Below are 25,222 nucleotides of genomic sequence, written 5' to 3'. Positions count from 1 at the left end.
TTTGCTATTCTGTATTATTATATTATAAGCCCACTACTTTTACTTTTTATTATTATTATATAACTGTCCTGCTTTAGACAATAGGAGTAGCCTTTAAAAGCAGAATGCAAGACTTTGAATGCCCATTTAAAACCAATGTGAAATTCTATATCTAGGAAACAGAACACCTTTTACAACTTCAGGGACTTTTGACAGTTAAATCTTGAACTCAAATCACATTTAAAGTCTTTTTTGAAAGGGTTTGAGACCCCATTCCAGCTGCATTACATCACACATATCTCTAGTCACCCAAAAAGTAAAATTTACAAGCCATTAGGTCAGTAACCAGTAGCAAGTAGCCAGTAAGTGTGAGAGCAGTGTCTTTCCATTACATGGGGGCTGCACTGATTTAAAAGACCAGTTAACAAAAAAGGAGAGGAGTACAGGGTCCAGACAGCAGGTGCTGCCACATACTGGCTGTGTGTGTGTGTGTGTGTGTGTGTGTGTGTGTGTGTGTGTGTGTGTGTGTGTGTGTCAGTCAGAGATCTGCTCGGTTTAATGACAAGTAAGGCAGTTAAGCCCTGTTAAACTGTAATATTTTTAGTGTACAATACACACACAAATGCAAAGACACACTTCCTTTGCTGAAATTTGCATATGCAGATTTGCGGCCTTCTGCTAATATCACACACACAAATGTTGGAACGCCTCTGACAAGCCTGTATACGGAGGCCAGTTCTCCCAGCTTTGATCTGTCAAGGAAGGGCGAGAAGGCAGAAACTGAGAAAAAGAGATGGAGAGAAAGAGAGATGGAGCGAAGGAGAGCAAGAGAAAAAGAGGGAGAGATATGGTTACACATTCATCTCACGCTGCTTCCTCTTTTGATTCCTCTTCAAAGGGGGGTTTGAAATCGGAACACTTTTGCACACTGACACATACTGTAAGGCTTTGGCCTTTTAAAGAGCCGGCACGCAGGAAGAAAATCCATTGACACTGGCTGGTCTGCTGCAGATCTTAGCAGGGTTAAGCTTTAAAGCAGGCAGACACACGGAAACCGCTGGGTTTAACACTGTGACTCTGGTCTGCACCTTGAGCTCACCGCCTGAGGCTAATACCATCCTGCTGGACATCTTGGTTTAGTCACATTATGACACATTACTTCTTCTGATCCTTAACCATCAACATTTTTTTTTTTTTAACAATGGTACTAGAGGATTCTCAATAAATGGGCGTGTCAGTATTTATATACATTATATTATGTATTTATTGTAGGGCCTCATCTACCTAAACTAACACCAAATGTTTGTTTATTTAATATGTCAAAAAATTTAAAATGCTAATAACAAGTAACCAGAACCCAACAAGATAATATTACTTAGTTTGCCTCAACAACCATCTAAAAAAAAAAAACTAATTAATTAAATACTATTGACATGAAACTGAGAAAAACAAGCAATGTAAGAAGCTGTAACCAGCAAATGTTTGGTATTTTTGTTAACTTACTAACAAAAGGCATTATCAAAAGTGCCATTTAGGATTTGTCCATTAACTGACAGTTTGATTAATCATTTTAGGACTCATTTAATGCCGAACCAATGGTATGAAAAGGTATGCATGCAGATGTATACTGTACTTCTGTGTATATGTCAAAAGCTTAACCCTATTAATACCTGAAATAAAGATACATAGTTCAACCATAACATAAAGAAAGTAATCTTATACTTAAACATTTGCTGTTTCAAATGGGTAATTTCAGAGCACAGCTATCCTACCATAAAGACCAATTGTAAATTACCAACTACAGGTACCACATTATTTGAGTTCCCATACCGTGTCTGATGGTTGACTAAATCTGTCACCATATATCAAACTTTGGGAGTAAAACTTTTATGCATAATCACAGGAAAATATCAAACACTAAAATAAATGCTCACATATGAAACTGGACCCTGGTAAAATCCTAGAGGAAAATGGTCTGTCCGTGTTTGAGAAGACACAGATGTAAGACTTTTTATTTCACCACAACTTCCATTTTATATTAACATTTTTATAAGCAGAATTAAATATGAAGTATATTTTGTTAATAACTATTCGGAAAGGGTGAGTTAATTGTGCGATATAATTTTAGGTCAGCCAATTTATTTTGGAAAAGCTTATCAAACGAAAAAAGGGACTTTATCGGTATTGAGAGTAGGTTGTGCCACAAGAGGATGTATATCTTTCTTGGACTATAGCAGGGCAGATACAAATGGGCACCTACTGTAAAATCGCTGAGTGTGTGCAATAAAACATAATGTAATACCACTTAATGATATTTTCCTCAGACTTTATAATGCTTTGCTGTTGTTCCCCATGGCAACACAAAACCAAAGATGATGTCAAGTGTATGGTAGCTACAGACTTGCCACATCACACAGTGAAATACTAACAATAATCAGATAACATCTCACAGATGACAACAGAGGAAAACGTCCAACAATTGAATGGCATTCACTGGGCACAACGACAGCTGTTTCTAGATGTTTACACAAAGGCAAAAAGGCTCACAATCCTTCAAAGGGCCTAACTATGTAATGGAAAAGAAAAATGGCCTGTCAGTCCTAAATCTGGGTGATACAAAACTAATTTTTAGTCAGCCCTCTCCTTTGGTGACAGCTAATAAAAGCCACAAAAACAAACATGTTGTAAGTCACAATGGCAACAGTGCATGGGACCATCTGAGGGTGCGGGCGGCTTTACTCTCGAGTGAGGGAGTTGAGGTCTCCAGAGTAGATAAGAACAATAGTGAACTGGGTATGCACTAGGACCAGAGGCTGCAGAACATCTGACTTCAAATCACACAATTGCTAGAAGACAAGGGAAATAATTATATACCAAACAGATGAGCTGTACATGTACTGTTAGTCAAATCTCTTGCCAGGGTCTGGATTAAATCGTGCTAAAGTCTGTGGGGCCACAGAGTCCATGAACAAATTACTTATTGTAATCCATACCTACTCCAGGAGGCAATATGGTTACTGGCTCCAGTTGTATCCAAGACAAATATGGTAAACAAGTAAGATCAAAATATAATGACAACTAGAAAGCACACAGAGAGAGCATGCCTCTGCCAAGGCTGCACAATGGTGTACATTTGTTATTTTAATAATAGAAAATGTTTAGGAATTTTAAATCTGCATCTGGATCTGGAGCAAAATACACACAATCATGGGATAAAAGTGCCAGATTTTTTTTCAAGTGAGTTCAATAGTTCATGAGAAAATAGCAAAAATATTAAAAAATGCCTGATCTTGCAATGTTGCGAAATCCTTTTAAAAAAGAAATTCTTGTTTAGAATTCTTTGTTCCATGAGCCATGGCACAACGTTTTGTGAGTGGGAGAGGTACAGAGAGACACTAAACACCTCATCTTGGTGTATAGAACTAATTTCCTTTGGTATATCCAAAATGCATGCCATATAATGGTTTTCATTGTGCGAGGGCAATGAAAAGCTGGTGCTCCGTGAACACTGCATGAGAAAACAGGAATGTTCAATATGACTTCCACCCAAATGAATTCATATTCACTGACATGATGCCTTTGCCATGGATGGAAACCCTCTGCTTTCTCAGTCACAGCAACCACTGGGCATGTAAAGGCAGTATATCAAACCTTCATGCGAACAATTTATGCTGAAATGTACCAGTCAAGCATATTGACAAAAAACTATAAATGCCAAGCCTTGGTTGTGCGGTTGTGTCACCCTTCTAGGAACGTGAACGAAGAACCCTCTGAGAATGGACTGGCTATACTCCACCCTTTTCTCTGGGCTGCCGCGAACATCAGGTCACCCTGGTTAACCTCGCAGGCCTCCCCAAGGCTCCCCCTCCGTGGTCTAATGTGTGCGCTGTGACTCTCGCACGCACGCATGCACGCACGCAGAATGTCCCACATGTATCACTGCTTTGACCACTGCCCAAACCACTGACAGCTCTTCTCCCTGACCAATATGCCTCAACTCCAGCATCACCCTACTCTTCCATGCTGCTGTCCGTTTGTCCCTCTCACTGCTTTGGCCTGGCTGTGTCCCGGTCTCTCATCATGACCATGCATTGATTCGGGGTGGAAAGTCTGTGTAGAGATGTTATGACCGGAGCAAGGGGAGAAAAGGAAACCCTAGAGGAGGGTTGAGAGGAGAGCTGGTGGGGGCAGAGGGGAATCCAGGGTTTTTGAATGGTTGCATACACAGCAAAACAAAAAAAGAAAAGTTCTCTGTACTAGCAGGTCAAAGTAGAACGTGTGAGTATGTGTGTGTTTCATGTCACAACTTCAGGTGTAAAAGTTCAGTTGAGGTTGTGCAGGGTCATGTTTGCTATTCCACACAATTGTGTTTAACAGCTCTGTAACAGGCCAATAAACACAGCACTGGAAGCAGTTAGGCTGTGTGACAATGTCCCCCTACTGTGTGCTGCTGGGCATGCCAGGTGTGTGTGTGTGTGTGTGTGTGTGTGTGTGTGTATGGATGTATGTGTGTGTGCGTGGGCGTGCATGCGCGCACGTGAAAGAGAGAAAGCATGCACAATGTCCTGTGAGAGAACAGGAAACTGCCAGGTATGCCAGGTTGACCTACAACTCAGTTTGTTCCATCACATGCTTGGGAGACAAAGGGCAACATGTTACTGAACTTACAAACCACTCATGAGGCTTGGCATAATATATTTCATTTTTACCCATAATAAGATGGTGAAAATGTATGTTCTGTTCGGGGAGGCCCATGGAAAGGCAGCTTTTCCAAGAGCAGCGAAAGGAAAATTCTTAAATTAATTTAAAAATAGGAATGGGCACAAATAATATTTGAAAGCCAGAAGTATAATTGCAGTGTGGAATATCTGTTACACACTGTTACCCTCTGAGGGGTTCAGGGTAATGTGGAATAAAACTGCAGCAAAAAATGACAGATAAACGGCCTCTGGAAATGACTCAGGTACAACAAATAATAAATACAGCACAGGGTTGTGCAGCACTAGTAAGCGTCTATGTGTGACCTATGTTTTAACAATCTTGGGTTTTAAACGTTCATTTCATGATTATGAGAGAGGTATCTGGAGCTCAACCACATTAAGAGGACTCTGGATTATCACAAAGATCATAAAGAAGTTGAAGCCTACTGTTAGAAGTTTAAGAATGGCAGGTGTTTTCATACAGCATATATAGTCATATATAGTCATTATATAGAAGGTTCGGTGGGGAAAAGAGAAGTCAAAGAGTCATAATTCTTCATTCCTTTTGTCCAATGACATCATGTCCTGTCAAAGTGAAACTAAATCTTTAAACATAACAAATGGAGTTAACCGTCAGCGGCCTGGGACTCCAGTTCAGTTACCCACTGCCTCTAATGACAGATTAATTCAGGAAAAAACACTGAGGGACAATGTGAGTGTGTGTGTCTGTGTGTGTATTCAGGGCACGGTGTATCACTTGCAGCACCCTCTATTAATATACTTCAAAAACAGCGGAAACACTTTGCAATTTTGACCAGGAAATCTCCGTTAAGAAAAATAATATCGAAGCCAATCGACTCCTTATGAGGCTGCACGTGCCAGGCTTTAACTGTGAAAACATGCTCAAATGACATACACATTTACAAAAGCACATAGACACATGCATCATATGCGTGCTTGCATGTTCACATACAGTACCTGAACACACAGACACAGAATCAAAGGTCGTATCACCCCTTGCAACTGCAGTTAGTCATTTGAAGAAGGGAAAAAAGCCCATTTGGATGAAAAAGTTAAAACAAATAAAAAATAAACCCCATGGCCTCAAGCCAAAACACCTGAATTAACATCTCCCGTCTTCTTTTTCTTCAAACAAGTGCTGCTCTGAGAGAGCCCCCCCGTCTCTTTTTAATATCCTTGCAGAGACTTGGTGCTGTGCTTACCACTTCCTCTGAAGGATGGCACCTGCAACAGCAATGAACTCAGTTACAACACTGCTGAAGCTATAATTATATCCCTCTGTACTACTGCTGGGTGTTGAGTAAGTCCAGTACACCAAGCTGGCTGCTGCATCCTTTCTCCTCCTCTTTTTATGTTGGGTGAAATCACCACAAAAGGAGTCCACGCGGTAGCGACTGGAATGGAGACTACATTTCAATATGAGTGTAGCAAGGATACTACTATTTGGCATAGAATCACAGACAGAGCAAAGTGCTTATAGAGATGCATTTCACTGATTGCTGTCTTTCATCAGTACATCCCTGGTATGTGGAGATCATGTCTGTGTTATCTAGCTTGAGAGATGAGAGTTATGACAGTACACAGCCATCGGGGGATAGCTGGAAATAATAGAGAATCTGTATATCATAAAATAATAGGCTAGTGCTCTTCAGTTGCATAAGTCTCAGTACGCACACTGACAGACCGGATTCAGTAAAAAGCCCCATGGACCCTAAGAGTGAAAGTGCCAGTGGTTTTTGAGTGACAGCGTGGTTATTTAGTAGGTGACCATTGCTTATCCTGAGACTTAGGCCTTGATCCCTTCCTCTTAGGCCTCTAAATGAACACGGCTCTTCTTACACTTTGATCTACAATCACACAGGCTCTAATTCAATCTGGATTCTGGATCAGGAAGCCAGCATATGCTGTCAGGAGTAAATAAATACTACTAGAAAAGAAAAAAAAGCCTGAAACCTTAAAAAAAAACTTCAAACATATCCATTTGGTACGTAAGTACTTCGATTAAATGGTAAGATGCCTGAAGATGTTTTTTTTTCTTTGTCTATTTCTTCCTTCTCATCCCTGCCTGGCGTCACATCACAGAGTTCTAAATATGGGATTGTTCCATTTTGTTTTGTGGAAAGTTCTGTTCAGTTTTATTTCTGATCACTTCCCCGCTCCATCAGATAGCGTTCAGAATCCAGCCACATGTGTGGACCCTGTTTCAAATCTTTCAGTCTTAATACCCCCAAAAAGCGTCCCTTACTTCCTCCTCTTGCGAGCAGTGTTGGGAGTCCATGATCTGTCTTGTGTATCATTTCTCCCTTGAGTCTTTATGAAGATGGTTTATCTGGTTCCAGCAGAGCAGGTTCTAATAGAGAGGAAGCTGAGGGCCAAACACACTCAGGCTTTAAAAGGCTGGGGCCATGTGGAAATGGCCTATATAACCACAGGAGGCTCTTAGGATCCGCCGTGCCTCGCCAGTAAATGACAGAACAGTGAGTTAGATGCAGGACAGCCTGTCTACTCTGAAGAGTGACTTCAACTGAGAGTACATTATTCTCAGATCGTCATTCTTAGAAGTACAGTTAAAGGTTTCAGACATGAACTGACTTTGAGAGATCTGGACTTTTTAGCCATAACTAAACAACACAAGACTTTACTCTCAGTGCTTAAAATGGTAGAGAAGTGCTCTATTGTATGAATGGGTTGGAGCGCTTGACACCGTATCTGAATGAGCTTGTGCTATATGAACTATCTTTCTCCTGTGTAAAGTGCTGTTTATTAAACTACAAATATGTATAAGAGATATCTCTTAACGAATCTATCCTGAGCCCATGAACTCTTATTTGACAAAGATATAATGCTCTGTGCCTACTCTTCCTGAAAAATATTTTTAGCAGGACACATGTGTTGCTACATAATTCTGACAGCATTAAATACAATCTCTGTCACAGTCATCTATTTTGGAGCCAGGCAAAGAAGTACACATCTGACATTTGTCCTGTGGTGCTGTGGTCAGATCCGCTGTTAGACTTATTGTTTTCATATCACTGCAGGGAGGAGAAACTTTGAGGCCCTGACTCTGTACAGACCTCAGCAGAGCGCAAACCCTGTAGGCCAAGATCACCTCTCTGTGGAGCCACCACACAACGTGAAGCACAAACACAAAAAACTTGCACATTCAAGCACGTATGTACTGACACAACTTTCCCTCATTTTCTCTGCTGCACAGTTTTTCAACACACACACACAAAAAAGCAAGCCACGACACAGGAAATCACCCAGAGATAGAGGAGAGGAAATTAGAAACACCCTCCCAGCATCCCGGGTGAAAACATTTGCAACTCTGGAGCAGAAAAATCTCAATGGACAGATCTGCAGCAAACGGAAAACACATCCCTTTGTTTTTAAAAACCTGATACCTCTCCAAATGTAATCTTCCTGTGCCTGCACCAGACGGGACACTGTGTTTCCTAAGTGGCCGGTCAGATGAACAGAAGGTCCAGAGAGCAACCTCCCCCCCCCTCTCCAGTCTCTCTGGATAACCCACCCACTGTTAACCTTCTGCTTCCCATTCTTCTGCATGTCCTCATGCATTTTCAGGTCTGTCCAAAAAGACATTTGCAGAAGTGAGAGTAATAGTGTAAATAGTGTACAAATACTGTAAATAGTGTCTCCCTGTAAATGAACATGATTAATGTGTGTATCTGAAGATGACACTGTGCAGATGTGTGTTGTTGTGCATGGATGTACACAAATTAAGTTTTTTCCTGCAAGCTCAGAAAGCAGCTTTCCCACCTAATGTCTATGAGGAAGGCATCTAAGCGCGATGCCTCCTGACAGATAGGCCCGGTCTCACCCACATGCCACCACAAGCAATAAGCACGCGGCCTGGCACAGCAGCACAGCCAGGCAGCCAGCCATCCCTGTGGCCCTGCATTCCTCTCTTCCAACACTGCTTACAGAAGCTGACAAGCGCTGGAGGTCTCCCTGGCCGAGGTGGAAATCTGCAAAAATAAACGCTTTAGGTGACATGAAGGCTTTGTTTGTTTCTGCTGGCCCGGCTGTTTGTGTTAGCGCGGTGGGTTAATTGCGACTTTGATCGCTGCGTTTATTGATCCAACAGTGGCCTTAGGAGTGCGGCCGGCCTGGCCTGGCCTGCCTCGCCTGCTCCCACCCCCAATCTCAAACAATCACACCTCAACCGCCCCCACTACAGACGGGGTCTGAGGGGTGGCTATGCCAAAATGGTGTTAAAGATGCACTGGGAATGGCAGGGCCAAGGACAATTAGGATCGGGTGGTTTAGTTTAGAGAGTGACCGTTAATGGGGAATGGGGTGAATTGGACTGGGAAATAGATTGAGCTTTGATAAAAGCGCTCACATACAAAGGACTAATGGCAAGCAGGTTGGCCTGTGCTTCGGTCAGATGTATGAGCAGGCTTGGCTTGGTTTATCTACAGTAGTGGTGTGGCCAGACAATCTTGCTCTGGGCCAGCTGAAGTGAGTGAAGGTGGCTGTGATTATGTTGTGCAGTATGTAATATTAGGCCAAGTTGGATCAAATGATGATGGACTGATGAAAAGAGCTTTTATTGGCTAACTCTGGCAAACGTTCACCAATATTGATTTATGCCGCGTGACTGAACCACGTAGGCCAAACTGGGCTGTTCTGAACCTCAGCTGATCCGACTTGACCAGTATTTTGGCATGGCTTCCTCCTCTGACCCAAGCCAAAAGAGTGGATGAATGCCCCAACAATTTAACCAGTCTCACCTCTAAACAAGCTTTCCAAAACACATCCAGAAGATCAGGGTGAAAACCACCACCATTTTTTAAAACATCTCAATCTTGAAATTCTAGCTGCTGTGAGTTTTTATCCTAATGAAAATCTGTTCCAGGTCTCTAGGCCTCTTAGGTTCAAGAGGTTACAGACACAAGAGAATCCCGGTAAGCACTTTTCCAGTGCAGCCCGCTGAGAGGGTCAAATATGTGTGTGCGTCTATGATGGCTGTGAGGTCATCAGTGTATTGACACAGCAGCAGATGATGGAACGGGATTCTGGCCACACATGCACGTTCTTCACACACACACACACACACACACACACACACACACACACACACACACACACACACACACACACACACACACACACAGAGAATGTTCTCACTCGGTAAACAGCTAATGACACATCTACTGTTACATTGTGGGGTCTTGATTTAGATCAGGCGATACCAGAGAGGATGAGTGTGTAATCAGGAGAGAATGTACACCCTTTATCTCACTCTCTCCTTCATATTCCCTCAGTACCTCCGCTGTATCCCTCTCTGTTCTTCCTTCTCTCCTTCCTTCCTTCCAATTTGCTCTCCATTTCCCTCTCTGCGTGGAGATATTTGTGGAGACTCAATGACAGGAGAGACATACTGCATTCTGCACTCAGCGTTAACCCTTTTCTTTAGTACTAAGCTTTCTATTAGACAACCACGGACTGCAATAGGGCTCGACTAAAGAAATTCTTAGTCGACTAACACTCATACGATTTTGTCGACTGATCAATTAGTTGATTTAATCGACAGATCTGTAAAACTGAGTTTCTCCACAAAGAGTCATGGAAAACACCACTTTAAATCTTGTGTTTCCCACGGATGTGATCATACGTGGACCAAGTCTCTCTGCAACCTGCCTGAAGTCACCTACAACGGACGAATGGTAGAAGCTCGCGCTAGCTGTTCGCAGTTTCGCAGGTACGGTAAACGTTTCTAGGGTAACAGCGAGTTGGACCAATCAGAGACGTTGCTGTTACGTTTAGGATTGTGGGTAGTGTAGTTTTTCTCCACAAGATCGCGGATAAAACGTGTTTTTCTTAAAACAAGGTTGATTTCATACAGACTTCTAGCTTCTACAGGAGCAGAAACTTTGGTTTCACAACCACGTAGCTCGGGGTCAGTCTACCTCGGATGGTTTAGACATTACGGGATGGTTTAGACATTACGGCTGATAATCTAAATCCTTATGGAGAAAGACTGTTGCCCGGACGTTCTGATTCCCTACTCCGCGTGCCGGAAGCAGGAAGTGTGACATAGGCCTATTGTGCCACTGACACAGAACATACAGAATTCAGTTCAGTTTCAGCCTCAATGAAAAAGATGGCAGCATGCAACAAGGTATGCTAGCATGCATAGATTTATAATGCAATATTGTCATTTTTGTGTTAAATACAGTAAAACATATGGATTTGTGATTAACTCCCGGTGTTAAAGTGAAAAAAAGCACGGTATGTTTGAAAAATAGTATTGAATAATTGGAGGATCTCTGAGGAAATGCACTGGGAGTGTGTGTTTGTGAGGGTGATTACAGATTAATTTAATTGCCGTTTTATTACATTCTATTTATTCTAATCTACTGAATTGTCCCGATTAAGCTGTCTTTAACCAAACTTTTCAAATCTGGGATCAATGGGTAGCTTATGGCCCTGTGCTTGGGCTTGAGGTTAATCATGACCTGTAAATCTATGCACTTACCCGTTGAAGTTGCGATATCTAGCAAGATGAGATAGTGACCCCCCAGGGTTTGTAAAATAATTGTCAAGTTTGAAAAGTTGAGAATTTATTACCACATCTACATATAAACATGGTGTTTTAAGTGGCACAAAATAAAAGTGGTAATTGCAAATCATTTGGAAATTGTGGGATATGACAGACAAGGAGGGAGAGGTGTTGAGTGGAGGGATGATAGGATGGAGGAGGGGGGGGCAGAGGATGAAGTAATGTGCCTGCACAAGGCACTCCAGCCGGGGGTCAGATCCTGTTCATGGAAACCATCTGGCCAGCTCAATCTGAGCCACACCAAACATACAGTACACATGATCCTCCTTTCTATCTCTCACTCACTTTCCGCCTGCCTTAAAACTCACCTTCTGCCCATTTTTTTCTCCCTCTAACCTCTGTCTCCTTTCCATCACTTTACCTTTTCTACCCCCCACTTTTACGCCTCCTTTTCTCTCTCAAAAACTATCCTACTCATTAATGCATGGCAGCTGCAGGGAGCAGTGTTACTTCATTTTTCCATGGCAACGGCCTCTCTGTTTCAGCGGATCCCATTTCAGTTTTGGTAGCAACGTGCTCCTTTGCCAGTGCTGAACACATTCATGTGTTAAATAGAAGGAATTATTGCAAAATTCCTGAAATAGAATCACTATCCCCATCACTGGCAATTATTATCAGGACCCAGAGAGACCATGGGTGTCCCCGGGGAGAATGGGACGGGGAGATGACAGGATGAAAAGGGGTAACGGTGAACAGTGGGGGAGAGGGGTAGGCAGGAAATAAGCGGGGGGGAGAAACCGAGAAGGGGACAGAGGAGGACCCCCAGAGGTAAGAACATGGAAGGCAAAGTTCAGGAGATGTAGTGTACTCAAGGAGAAACACAATGAGTTGGAGCAAGAGAAGGAAGTAAAGCAGAGGAACAGGACTCCGAGGCTGAGGCCAGGTGGCCATTTGAAGGTGTGCCAGGCCACTCTGGCCAGGGTGACAACTGCAGCACTGCCCTTCAGCCCTAATGTGAAGTGACTACTGAAATAACACCACCTACACATATTGTAGCCTTGCATGACCAAGACACTTAGCCTCTACAGGGGGAAAAAACACGCACACACTCTCTCCCTCGTGTATACAACACAGATGATCTGTGCTGTGCGTAATGTCAAGGAGACACCACCATCTTGGGCCTGAGGGGCTCAGTTTGGATGGTATGTGTCTTTGACCTCACCATGCCTGTTGCAATGGTGTGACCATAGACCGTAAAAAAACAAAATCGACACAGCATCGGTGACGTCACCCTTTGGTTTGAAGACTAACGTTTTCAAGCCGGGAGTTTGCTTTTTGGCTGACGCCATCTTGGTTTTGTGGAGCCAGAAGTTAGCATATTTGGACAAGAGGGCGAAGATGGGGGAGGATGACACATCTACGCCAGTGTTATGTATGGTTCCAATGATGCTGCGCTAAGCTAAACGCTAAAAGAGGGAAAGTAGCCGATTTCCAACCCTTCTGACGCGAGTCATCCAGCTGAGTTTTATTTGCAGGTAAACATGGACCTCCAGGTACTGGTGCGGTTTGTCAGCATGTACAGCAGTACACAGAGCTGGTTGAAAATCTGCAGACTTTTTCTTAAGTTGCCAGCTAGCGCTAGCTTGGTTGGCAGAACACTGAACAAGACATTTCTAGGCGACCAAAGCAATCCAATGACCTTTGATGAAGTGAAAACACACAGTCAGAGGGTCAAAAGTTTAAGAAACTACTTGAAACTAGCAATTGAGGGCCATAAACTTGTTTATTGAGGTAATAAATAAAGGCAGAAGTAGGGTCCTTTCCCCATAGACTTCTATAGAAACTGACTTCTCTTTCACTGAAGTCGCCCCCCTGCTGGAAAATAGGCAGAATGCAGGTTTAAGGCACTTCCACATTGGCTTCACTTCTCATATAATTCTCTCTTTCCCTCAGTTCATCTTTCCTGAGAAGCACCTACACTAATCAACTACTGTTTAGAATGTTTACTAATTGTTTAAGCAGTGGTAGTGGTTCATATACACTCATTTCTCTTTGGGCCAGCCGTAGCTGCCTGTCCGTCTTTATCATCGACAGTTCCTTAAGAAGATTAAAGGAGGTTCTCTGATGGCTTTGAATGGATTACGAATACTTTTTCAGCCATTTTCATTGCAGGGTGAATTTCGCCTATCATTCCCCGTGAGGTAACAGAAGAAGAGGGTGTTACAAACTGAGATAGATAGGAATGTACTGGATTCGAAGTCACAGAGGGACCATGGCTCAGAATCATTTCTGGGTTTTGGTTGAAGCACTCAGCTACAGATAGAGCGTGACACTCATGGATTCAGATAATAATCTCTGCGCTAACCACGCATGACGGGCCATCACCAGGAATCAATGCTAACTATGTCTGTCATTGAAAAAGACAAGTATGGTGTAAAGAATGATTTAAGAAGAGAAAGTTACAAATAGAAACACTGCATGTTCTGCTTTTTTCCAGCTGCTATTCTGGTTTTAGACTTTGAGTGGGATATGTGTCCAAGACATTTTTACTTACTCAAGTATAGAGTCACACTGTAATGAAACACACAGTGCAGGGGGGGACAGAATTGCTTGCGCAGGTTTTTTGAGGTCATGCTGTTTCTTGAGGTAATTTAAGGGATGATGCAGCAAAGTGCATTAGACCTTAAAATGTATGACACTAAACCGAAAATACAGAACATGTTTTATTCCATTCTATGCTATTTGTGAACTGCTGACACTGGTGGAATAAGTGACAACAGACAATAGTTAAAAAATGTAAACCTCATGTACTGCAGCTTTTCCATCTGCATTATCACTATTTTCTTACCTACTTCTATTAAAATGGGTCCATGCTCTAGCATCTGCACAGACCTTTACCTTTTTTCCTTCTGTTGTGAATCTGAAGGAAAGAATGTATGTCACTGCCGCAACGCATCTGAGACCAGGACTATGAGAACTTTTAAAACAATTTACACAATCACCTGGTATCATGTGTCCCTATTCTGTTTAAACAGCCTTAAGTGGTCTCAGCAGCCGTAGTATAATAAATACTTTCGTAACTTTTTCACCCCCAATCTCATTCCGCCACCTTCTCTCTTTCTGTCTTGTTCCTCTCTCTTCTGTAAAAATCACAACAAAAACAGAGAAAGCCCTGCATGCCAAATTGGGCACATGTGCAGCAGAAGTGTGAGCCATTAGGTATTCTGTTTACACCACACTAAAATAAATGGAGTGGTTTAAGTTTGGGAGCTTGGATATCCAAGGCCTGGGGTACCAGCTGTTGGGTCGTTCGGTTTGGTCCGCTTCCACTCCCATGTCAACAGGACAGACTGTTTCCTAATTACTGCTGCAGTATGTGGTGTGGTCCCAGTCGCACAGCCGAAGGGGACAGAGGAAAGTGGAGGCAATGACGGGCTCAGCAAACTATTAGAGGGTTGAGTTAACTTTTGTGGAAGTACTGTAAACAGCTCAATGGGCTGACATGGAACCTGGGCTCTGAAGCATTATTTCAATTCACATGCGTCATGCCCTCTTTCATGTTTGACTGACATCGGTCTGTGTGGTCCTAGCAATACGAATTAAGATGAATTAAGAATGGTTGTTGGACTTCTGCATCATTGGTTATTGTTTACATGCACAAAGAACCGTGCCTATAAGCCATATTCCTATTAAAGATTGATTTAGTTTACCTGCTCTTTGAATTCCCTGAAACAGAGTATCCCTGCTGCCATAAATAAACCTGTTAAGAGAAAACGTCTGTGCGCCTGTGATGACCTGCCTGCATATACAACACACTGCTGAAAAGGTATGAAAACAGAATCCTGTGAAGTTGTGATCCCTGGAGTGATCTGTGAGATGATGAGGTCTGGTGACATCATCATGTAACTATAACTTTGTGTCAGTTTGACTGTGTGCTGACAGAGAAAACCAACAAAAAATACGTCCAGTGATCTGTGGGATACTTAAGTAAGCCAGGCAATCTGTTCAGATCTCTCATCATGAGAATATGACTACACATAACTGTAGTATTAAAACATAGTTGTGATCTTTACAGTGGCCAACCAAAAACCAGGATATTTGAGTAACAAAAATGCCAAAATAATATACTGTGTAAATGTGGTCACCATCTTCACAGTCATTTTGCAAACTGTAGACCAGCAGTCATAAGTGAACCTAACACATTACCGGACACAAAGATGTCCATATTTCCCCAATCAGTGAAGTACTGAACCACATGAGTACTGTGTGCGTAGACACACACGTGTGTGCGTAGACACACGTGTGCATACACCATGACGTTCTGTTCCTCCATCAAGAGGAGCCCTGTCAAAGAGTTGTCAGCACTTCCTGATGTATTTCAGATGGGGCTGGTTGTGATGTGGGCTCTGCTAACTGGTCCAGGCAAAATTCAGCAAGCATCCACACAATGGGAGCACTTAACTATCCAGTTAGACACTTAAACACACAGACAGGGACATCTAGCAAGCCAGCCAGTCAACCAGACAGTAAGCCCACCACAAAGTGACATGAGACGCTACGTATATGCATCTGTATGTAAAACAGGCTAATAGGCTAACAGCTAACAGAGGTCCCTGGAAGCCATATGGCCACAACCACAGAGAGAGCTAAGATGGGCTGGGCTGGGCTAAGCTAAACCTCAGCACCTCAGAGAGAAAGAGGAGGACAGGGAGAGGGGTAAATGGTCTCTTAAAGTAGATTTGGGACTGGTGTTTGTTCCTGAGTTATGGCGTTGAATAATTGCCAGAAAAGTGTTTTGGCAGAACATTATAATGTCACAGTGAAGTTGACCTTTAACCTATTGGGTATAAAATGTCATCCCTTTTCATCATTTTATCCTATTAGACATTTTGTGTGGAATGTTCCCATAATTAGCATATGAATTATCGAGTTATGGCCCAAAATATGTTTTGTGTGGACGTGGACAAGTGGACGTTTATGCCAAGTTTGAGGAAATTCCCTCAAGGCGTTCCTGAGATGTCGCGTTCACAAGAATGGTACAAACATATAGACAGACAACCAAAAACATAATGCTTCCGGTCACAGCTTCCAGCACGGCATTAAAACACTATATAAAAGTAGCACTAAAGTAAGAGATAAAAAAGAAAACTAAATTATTTATAAGAAATATATATATATATATATATATATATATATACAGTTAAGTGTGTATATATATATTATATAAACTATTTTACAGTTAGGTCCTATATCAGTGTAATATGAGTGTTTTCAATTATACTGTGACTAGAAAGCTTTAGTTGAAGTGGAAATGAGTAAGGTAGTCATACAGTAATATGCAAATCCAGCATAACTGAAAGTTCCATGTCATTTCCAAGACATTCAAAGGGCAACTATTATATAGCAGTTTCAGGATAATACTTGCATTTTGTGTTTGTACTAGAACATGTTTATATGCTTTAATGTTAAAAAAACACTTTATTTTTCTCATCCTGCCCATGGCTGCTGCACCTGTATTCACCCTTTGTATGAGATGCTCTGTATGAGCACTGTCTCTTTAAGCCTGCCTCCCGAAAAAAGCACAGTCTGCTCTGATTGGCCAGAGTGTTTCCTGCAATCTACGCTCCGCTCCGCTGTTGTTGTTTCACTAGTTGAAGCTGGAGCTACTGCAATGGAGTATATAGCAGTATTGTAGCAGGTTGGACTCTTGTTTACATGTACAGTACAGGGCTTGACCCCTCAGACCTAGACTATAAGGACATGCTACTGGGCCACTCTGCTCCAAGGAAAGGAAATGGGCATGTTGTGTACCTGCTATACAATATGTATGTACAATAATGGTAGAGTATATAGTTTGGTACCTGTAGAGTAAGGCGTTTAACAGCATCCCAGGCTTGGGCAATGAGCTCCTTCATTCTCTCCTCTGAGGTTGTCCATGACTCCACTGCTGTGGTGTCGGGCATCACCCTCATTGGGATGGAAAGGGGACGTGATTCTGGAAAAGAAAGAAAGTACTTCAGTACTGTGTGTACCCAGTAGTAATGTCAATTTGTTTTGTTTAAATATCTGGTCCTGTGATGAAGTAACTCTTTACCACAGAAGTACTGTAGAACCCTGTAACATTTATTATAAAAACAATATATGGTACACAAGCCTGGACTGCTCTGCATTCATCCTACATTTAACTCTCTTCATAATTCACTTTTATTTTCATTTGCTGTACAGTATCATGTTATATATGATGTTTAACTGACACTTCATTGAGGTGATGTAATGTTAGCACTCAGGTTTCTTGTCTCCTACAGCAGCGCGCGCGCGCGCACACACACACACACACACACACACACACACACACACACACACACACACACACACACACACAAAGTATCCTAGACATGACATGTCCTAGTGGGCCTGCTGTGGTCCAGACAAAGGTCGATAGTCTGCACTGACACTCATGGCAACAGCCAAGCACACAAATCACACAGAAACAACCCCCTAAATTAGCCTTTGCACTAACGCTATTAACCTGAGGGTCCAAAATCAACTTCCCTGTTAATAGACAGATCTTCTGAGAGAAGAAGACACACAGAGAAACTGAGTGTAAGAGAGAGGTGCAGAAGCAGAAATCGAAGGAACTGAGACAGAGGCATATAGAGAACACACATTCTACCAGGTTAGCCTGAGGTCTGTGGATGTTAAAGCCATCAGGGCGCCAGAGGTGTGGGAAGGGGGGTCCCTCTGAAGACACATTAGGACATATTCCATGATTTAAAGGTCTGCCTTGCTCAGCAGCTATATCCCACATTTGTCATGAAACAGCGATGATGTCACAGCACCACAGTGCCTCCTCAGACGCCACGCTCCCAAATATCACTAAAACAGGCAAATGGGTTGGCACGGAAACAAGAGTGTGTTGCCAGGGCAATGGACAAAAAGGATGGTTAAGTTACCCTGATTTGTTGTTGCTGTGACAACCTGCCTAAAACGTGTGGGGGTGTGTTTGTGTGTGTGTGTGTGTGTGTGTGTGTGTGTGTGTGTGTGTGTGTGTGTGTGTGTGTGTGTGTGTGTGTGTGTGTGTGTGTGTGTGTGTGTGTGTGTGTGTGTGCGTGTGTGTAAGTGGAAGAAACCAGACTGAGGGCCAAGATCATCGTGTCTGGACTCTTACAGTATTTTCTCACACTCAGCATCCAGGTGCCTCTGGCATTCAGGGACTATGAAATGGACTGTTTTTGTCATGATGCCTCCAATCAGTGTTGCATCATCACGTACTATGTACATGACCGCACTGCACATTTTGTACATTTGACAACCCATATTTTCCAATCTGCCTTCTCCCTCATTCTTGTTCGTCAGCTACATACACTTGATTCTGTGAGCCTTGTACAGTACACAACCAATTCCAATGTTAGTATACTTTACTAAATATCCACAGCCACAGATGGCAAAAATTGACTTTGACAGGACAGATTGTGTTTCATGGACTGTCTTTCATTGAGTAATGTGCAGAGAGTGCTGCATAAACCGCTGTGATATCATTGGGTTGTCAATTGTGTTTTGTTGTAGAGGGCTGTGTGTGTGAGAGTATTCCTGTCACACTGCATTAGAGAGCTGTTTCCTGTTCAGCTCTGCAGGGGATCCATATAGACATGACAGAGCTCTGTGGCTGCTGCTCTCTGTCATGTGGCCCAGCTGTCTAGACCAAGGAGACTTTACCCCAGGGACTGGACATGCTCTGTGTGAATGTGCGTTTATTTGTAAAGTAGGTTGTGACAAAGTAATGTATCTGTAAGTTTCTGGGAGCATGAGTCAATGAGTCTGCGCCCACACTGACATCAATGTCTGTGCAAAGTGTGTGTGTGTGTGTCTCTAAGTGAGGGGTGTGTATGAATTTAACTCAGTTGGTGGTTATCACTGGAAATACCACAGTCTTACTACTTACGTCAGTGTCCTGGTTACCCCCCCCCCTCCACCGTACCCGGAATCCTTGCCCAACCAAACAGTGCCTTACCACACCGGAAAATACAACGTCAACATATATCCACACACACTGCCCTTGCAATACACAACAGAATACACACTAAAACAGACCCCAAATGATCGTCACATCATTGATGAAATCTTAGAGTTAAAAGAGACCACCCTTCTGACATTCAAAAGCATCAATTGCACCATGACCATCCAAATTGCCAAAACAATCTATTACACACCATGAGATAGATAGCCTGAGGGTGGAGTGGACCCTGTATGACTAGAAGTTGGAGACTATCAGGCTGTGTGTGCATTTTGACAATTGCAACTATAGTCGCTTTTCCATTACATGGTACCTGCTCGCCTCGCCTCGACTCTCTCGCCTTTTTTGGTTTTCCATTACGAAAAAAAGTACCTGGTACCTGCTAACGAGCTGAGGTGAGCCGAAAAGGTGACGTGAAAGCGACAGACGGGGGTGTCCTGAACAAACCCGCTATTTTTAAACAGTTTAGCCAGCTGTGTTTTTTTTTTTGCTGCCTCCAGCTTCATTTGAAACTAAATGTGTTTTCTGGCTGTGGCAACAACAACACACCTTCCACGTTCTGTGTGTTAGGTCACGTCAGTTTCCTGCGGCGCCGCTTGTTTTACAGTTCTGCGGAGGCTCCAGGCAGAGCTTTCGCCGTAGCCTACGTACACACACACACACGGCCGGCTCGACGCACGCACCTGATGTTTATACTTGTGCGCTGGTGTTTGCGTCGAGCCGGCATATAACGACCAGCCACGCTGAGGCGGTACTAAAATCTGCAATGGAAAACGGACGCACAGTGTGTCGAATCGAGGCGAGTCGAGCAGGTACCATGTAATGGAAAAACGCCATATGATTCCTTTGAGTGGAAATGCACAATTGCAAATATGCAAGCACACGTGAGTAGGTATGCAGTGTGCCACATGCAGTATGCACTTGCATTGACCTGTGGAACTAATTGTATATTGTACAACATGCATTAATACATGAGGACACACACACACACACACACACATCAGCAGCATCAGAGCCTAAAATTAGGCCAACAATTCCAGTTTGAGCAATTACCATTACATTCAGGTTTTTCACGCGTTCACATAAAAGAGGCGGTGTTTGCACAGCACGACCAATCGCAAACATCTACCAGAGCTGCATATTTTACATATGAAGAGCAAACTATAATTCTAAATAAATATGAAGAACACAGACACTATTTTACAGGCAAAACGCAATACAGTCGCTGCTTCCTAAAACAGGAAGGAAAGCTGGCAAAAAAAATAGCCTACGCTGTAGATGCGTAAATCACAGCGCTAATCAATATCACTTCCCCATCAGTCAGGACCAAGATCTGACCATAATTACACTTGTGCTTTCCATAAACTGTCGTTGCTTTAGCCTATTATTTCAGTTGCAGCCCTGGTAAGGGAAGCGATGTGAGAGCAAATAAAAACATAATTCAAACCGATGTGTCTCACACGGCTCAACAAGTCGACAAATAGCCTATATGTAATTCCCTCCGCTGAAAATCTTTCATAAAAATGCCCATCAGGTTATGTTAACGGGGTTGTCGGTCTCTAAATGTTTTAACTTGTATGAACACACCTCTCTCTCACCGAGCTCCTCCGGATCTTCTAAGAACGGTGACGCCGTTATCAATCCAGTATTGATTGGTCAGTAGGCGGTGCTTTTACACCAGTTGATCTCTAATCTCCAACATAACCTGCTCCCGACCAGGTTAGGCGTTCAGCATGAGTTACCACGGCGATTGAACCCGGTAACAACTGATCCACCGTCGTGGTACACAAAACCCTGGGCTGAACCTGAAGTTACCTCGTTAACGCCAAATCTCGCTTCGTAGTACAGGCCTCAAAGGGGGTACTGGCTGCAGTTTTAATCTAAAAACTGGTTATTGCCCTAATCCTATAGACCTTATGGATAACCTTCATCTGAAATAGACCGAGGAGAGAAGCCTTTTTTTTACTTGAGGGTAGGCAAAACTGTGAATGTCCTTCCCAAGAGAGAGTCTGTTACGCCAATCAGAAAGTGTGCTAAAGTAAAAGTACAGCATAGGCAGCAACAATGCAAGGCCATTCTGCTCTCTGCTTTGTTTTAAATACCATTCCAGGACTCTGTTTGTTAATCCTGGGGTCATTATTTGGAATGAAACTGCCATATCTTGTTATATTGACTTGGCGCCCGCCATTTCTGCAGGGAGGGGATTGAAAAAAAGAGAGAGGCAGGCAGGGACAGAGAATGAGAAAGACAGAGAACACAAGAGGTCTAAATTCAAATGAAAGAGAAATATGACAGGAGCGCCCAAAGCTCTTAAACCTGCCCAGGCCTAACAAGTCCTGAGAGTCCTCTTAAAGTGGGGTTATTCCCCCTGTCTCGTGCCATCTCAGCCATGTCCTCATTTTCACCCTCTGTTAGGCCATTAGGCTAATATCTTATTGGCCAAACTCTGACCATACACCCTTCCCCTCTCCTTTACTCCTCTGTTTTGTTCTCACTCTCTCCTACCACTCCCTCTTTCTCTCTTAGTGTTCAGCTGGTGTGTGGAGCTGCCAGTCCAGTCCCCTATAAACATTCTAGTGTTCTGATGGTGATTATTCATCCTCTTCAACAGCTCCATCACATCCCCCAGCAAGCGAAGGGTCTGGGTCTTTTAAGCCCACAGCACTGAGCATGTGTCATGTGATCAGAGAAAATGCAGAGACCAGAGCCCCATTACAACACATTGACTAAAAGGCGGGAAACAAATCAGTGTTGCCTCATTTCATGATGTTCAACAACACCGCCATGGCAGAGTAACACTGCTGTAAAATGTGTGAGGGTGTGTGGTGTGGCAAGTGTAAATCGCACATCATACAAATGTGCAATTCACACTCACCAACACACGTGAGAATGAAAACACACACACACACACCACACACCACACACACACACACACACACACACACACACTCTGATATACCCACAGTCACACAACACTAACACCTTAACAGCACCAGTTTCCAGTACAGATTTAGTCTTCTCAACAACAATGGCACAAAGTAACCATATGTCCTTTCCAAGTGGTTGAGCAAGTCAACCATAAAAACAGCCTCATTGAGGGATCTTGGCATTTCCCCATGCCGCCTGCTATCTTTCTGGTATGTTCCCATTTCCAAATGGTTTACAGTGAATTGAAGTGTTGTATATTCTGTTACAGCTGCATGCAGAGGCAGCAATGGGGCTCTTTAATAAACCCTCCTGCCTATTTGTTTTGGATGCAAGTCAGTGTTTATTTAAATATTTACGTAACTCCCATTTGTTATGGGGTTATTAAAGCCGCATATGAAAAAGTGGTTGGGTCGGGCTGACTGAACGGGTGAGGTGGTGTTTTAATTTTGCCCATTTATTTCTACTCTACAGACACTGCATGAGGTCTCTTCCCACCAGCTATGCTTTAGGAAGTCCCCTAACCAGTCAAGGTGAAGGGAAGACTTTTTTTTAATTCAGGCATGCAGAAACGGACTCTCCGTTTCTGCATGTCTCTGAAGTCTCTGGCAAGAAAAAGAAAAAAGCGAGAAGAGGATCACACACATTTCCCATTGCAATCGTCATCACTGTCATCATCATTATCCTCAGAGTTTAACCTGATCATACACAACATAGCTATTCAACCTATACAATATTCAGTTGAGATACTTATCTAAAAAAAAGAGGGGAGGAGATGAGAGAGTTCCTGCCAGCCAGACCATGACAGAACATGTTAAGATGAAAACAAAAAAACAAAACAAAAAAAAAAGCGCCTTCTCAGAGTGACACCAAGACCATTTGAAACATCACTTGTGAAATCATCTCAACCTAGTTTCCAATCCCTTCCTGTTCCTCCGTCATCTGAACTGAGCCCCCTCCAGCCTGCACACTAATCCACGCTACGTCTGATGAACCACAACTCAACCCCAACTTCCCTCTCTGCTCCTCTCACTTCAACCTCAAAAACCATAGCCAACATCCACAAGGCCTAATACCCTTATCATTCATGGAAGCAGAAAAAGGGATTCGTAAGGACAAATCTATTCCCCACAGACTGGTTTGTGCGGGCTCATCAGCGTGCGGAGGCCAGAGACATTCTCATCGAGCGAGTAGAGATTCCCTACAGACTGCAACCATGCTTCTCGGGAAGGGGGGGCCTCCTATCTCATTATTCTCCTTTTTCTTGTTTTCTTTCCCCTCTCCAACCATCATTACCTTGATAAATTATTGACTTTACCAGAAAAATTAAACTATATAAATAACTCCACATTGAAAATATTATCCCTTTCTGAAAAGCGCACGGCAGCCAATAAAAACCTGCCTGACTTCCATCAGGCTACTTGGGCTTGGATTATAGTTATGTATGACTGTGGAGTTCTGCGTGAAGTCGTCCCATCAGTTCTCTCTCTCTTTTATACGTGTGTAAATGGATGTATATATTAGTTTCTCGCTGCCGTTTCTTTATCCAAAATATATTGATTTATGTCTTTCCAGAATATAACCCTCTCAACCATGAAACCTGGACTTTCTTTCCTGTTCCCAACCTTTTTGCTTACGCACTACGGTTGAGATCACAGAAAAGCCATCGGTACAGAAATGTGTTCGGTAGGCCCACAGCCTCGACTACCACCGGATATTTTCTTCTAGCTTGCAGATTGACAATATGACCAATGCGAACGTTTCCTTGTCTCTCCTTCTGGTCCTCCCAGTAAACAGCAACAGTATATCTAATCCCATCATCCAGACCACTAGCAGACAGGAACTAAGACAACAGTTCTCCTTCCAACCTTTTAGAAGCACAGCCAGATTGTAGGATAGGTTTCTCAGCAAAATAAGTATGTTCTCAGAGCGCCAACGGCTAATTTTAGGATTGAAAAGGAAAGCCGGTGAGATCATTATTCTGGTAAATGTTAGAGAACAATGAAAAGCATGGGACTCGGGAGGGTCTCGATCAGAAACACAGTGCTGCTGCCAAAAGGAACATTCATTAGGGACAAATAAAGAAAATACTTAGAGGCTAGTTTTATGTGAACCAATTTGTGGTGTAATTGTGCGGGCAGACAGAAATCAACCTCAAACTGAGAAGAAAGGACTTGTTTTCAAAGTTGCTGTTCCTCGGCCTTTTCTTGTAAAGGATAATCACACAAAAACAACCGTTAACACTTCTGATGATGTTACTAAGCAATATTCAAACAAACCCGTGATGTGATGTTTATTTTTTTTTAAATGAAGTACCAAACCTCTAGTATATCCACCAGAATATTTAGTCAGACCATATACTTTGACCAGAAAAGCCTGATGGACTGACCATAAATATTAGTTATTATAAAAGCCAACCAGCGCCATACATATATGCAAAAGGAGCATTTTGAAGAAACGTTTAGCACAAAAACCACCTAGACATGGCTTAAAAATTAATATTTGTACAGAACATGAACAGAGTTTGCCATTATGAACACAAACTAATTCAAAGAGAAATAAGAGTCCTTATGTGATGGGGAGCCGATCTTGATTGCAGACGTGCGTCTTTAGTAACATGAAAATATCTATAATATATTTTACAATGTGCTGTGTTCAAAGTCTCTGCCATCCCCCGGAACTGGCTTCGGTCCAATTCAGCCAATGCTGGTTATCAAAGTCAGCGGTGTTTTGTAACTTGTAACATGTACCCTGCATATTTGAACATGTGCAATGACCAAAACCAGAAAAGAAGAGAGACAGGGTGAAATATTTAGTTGAGTGGATATGGGTTCTGAGATGTGAGCTGGGCAGCCCCACAGCCCCAGTATGATATCACCTTGCCCTCAGTGCTTTCTGCAGTGAACTGGCTCTGTGTGTCTCTGTACATTTGCCTACACATTAACAGGCACCTTACAAAAGCCTGCAGGAAAGTCCCCCTTGATTACTACGAAACTGTAGCTAGGCTGAATGTGGTAACAAAACAACATAACACTCTCTTTACATCATAAAAGT

At 42.8% G+C, this 25,222-nt stretch overlaps 1 protein-coding gene across 4 annotated transcripts in view; it reads right to left on the bottom strand.

Annotated features, from left to right (window-relative positions):
• Nucleotides 1–25,222, bottom strand: part of vps13b (vacuolar protein sorting 13 homolog B) — a 352,525-nt gene that overhangs the window by 175,255 nt on the left and 152,048 nt on the right. For all 4 annotated transcript variants that reach the window (XM_078253791.1, XM_078253793.1, XM_078253790.1 and 1 more), the window contains one exon: nucleotides 17,091–17,224. In XM_078253791.1, the coding sequence (XP_078109917.1) occupies nucleotides 17,091–17,224 (134 nt within the window). The remainder of the gene's footprint in view (nucleotides 1–17,090; nucleotides 17,225–25,222) is intronic.

Source organism: Sander vitreus, chromosome 6 (assembly GCF_031162955.1).
Source record: "Sander vitreus isolate 19-12246 chromosome 6, sanVit1, whole genome shotgun sequence".
Lineage (NCBI taxonomy): Eukaryota > Metazoa > Chordata > Actinopteri > Perciformes > Percidae > Sander > Sander vitreus.
Note: the sequence above shows the minus strand (reverse complement) of the source record. Positions and strands in the feature narration are given on the sequence as shown.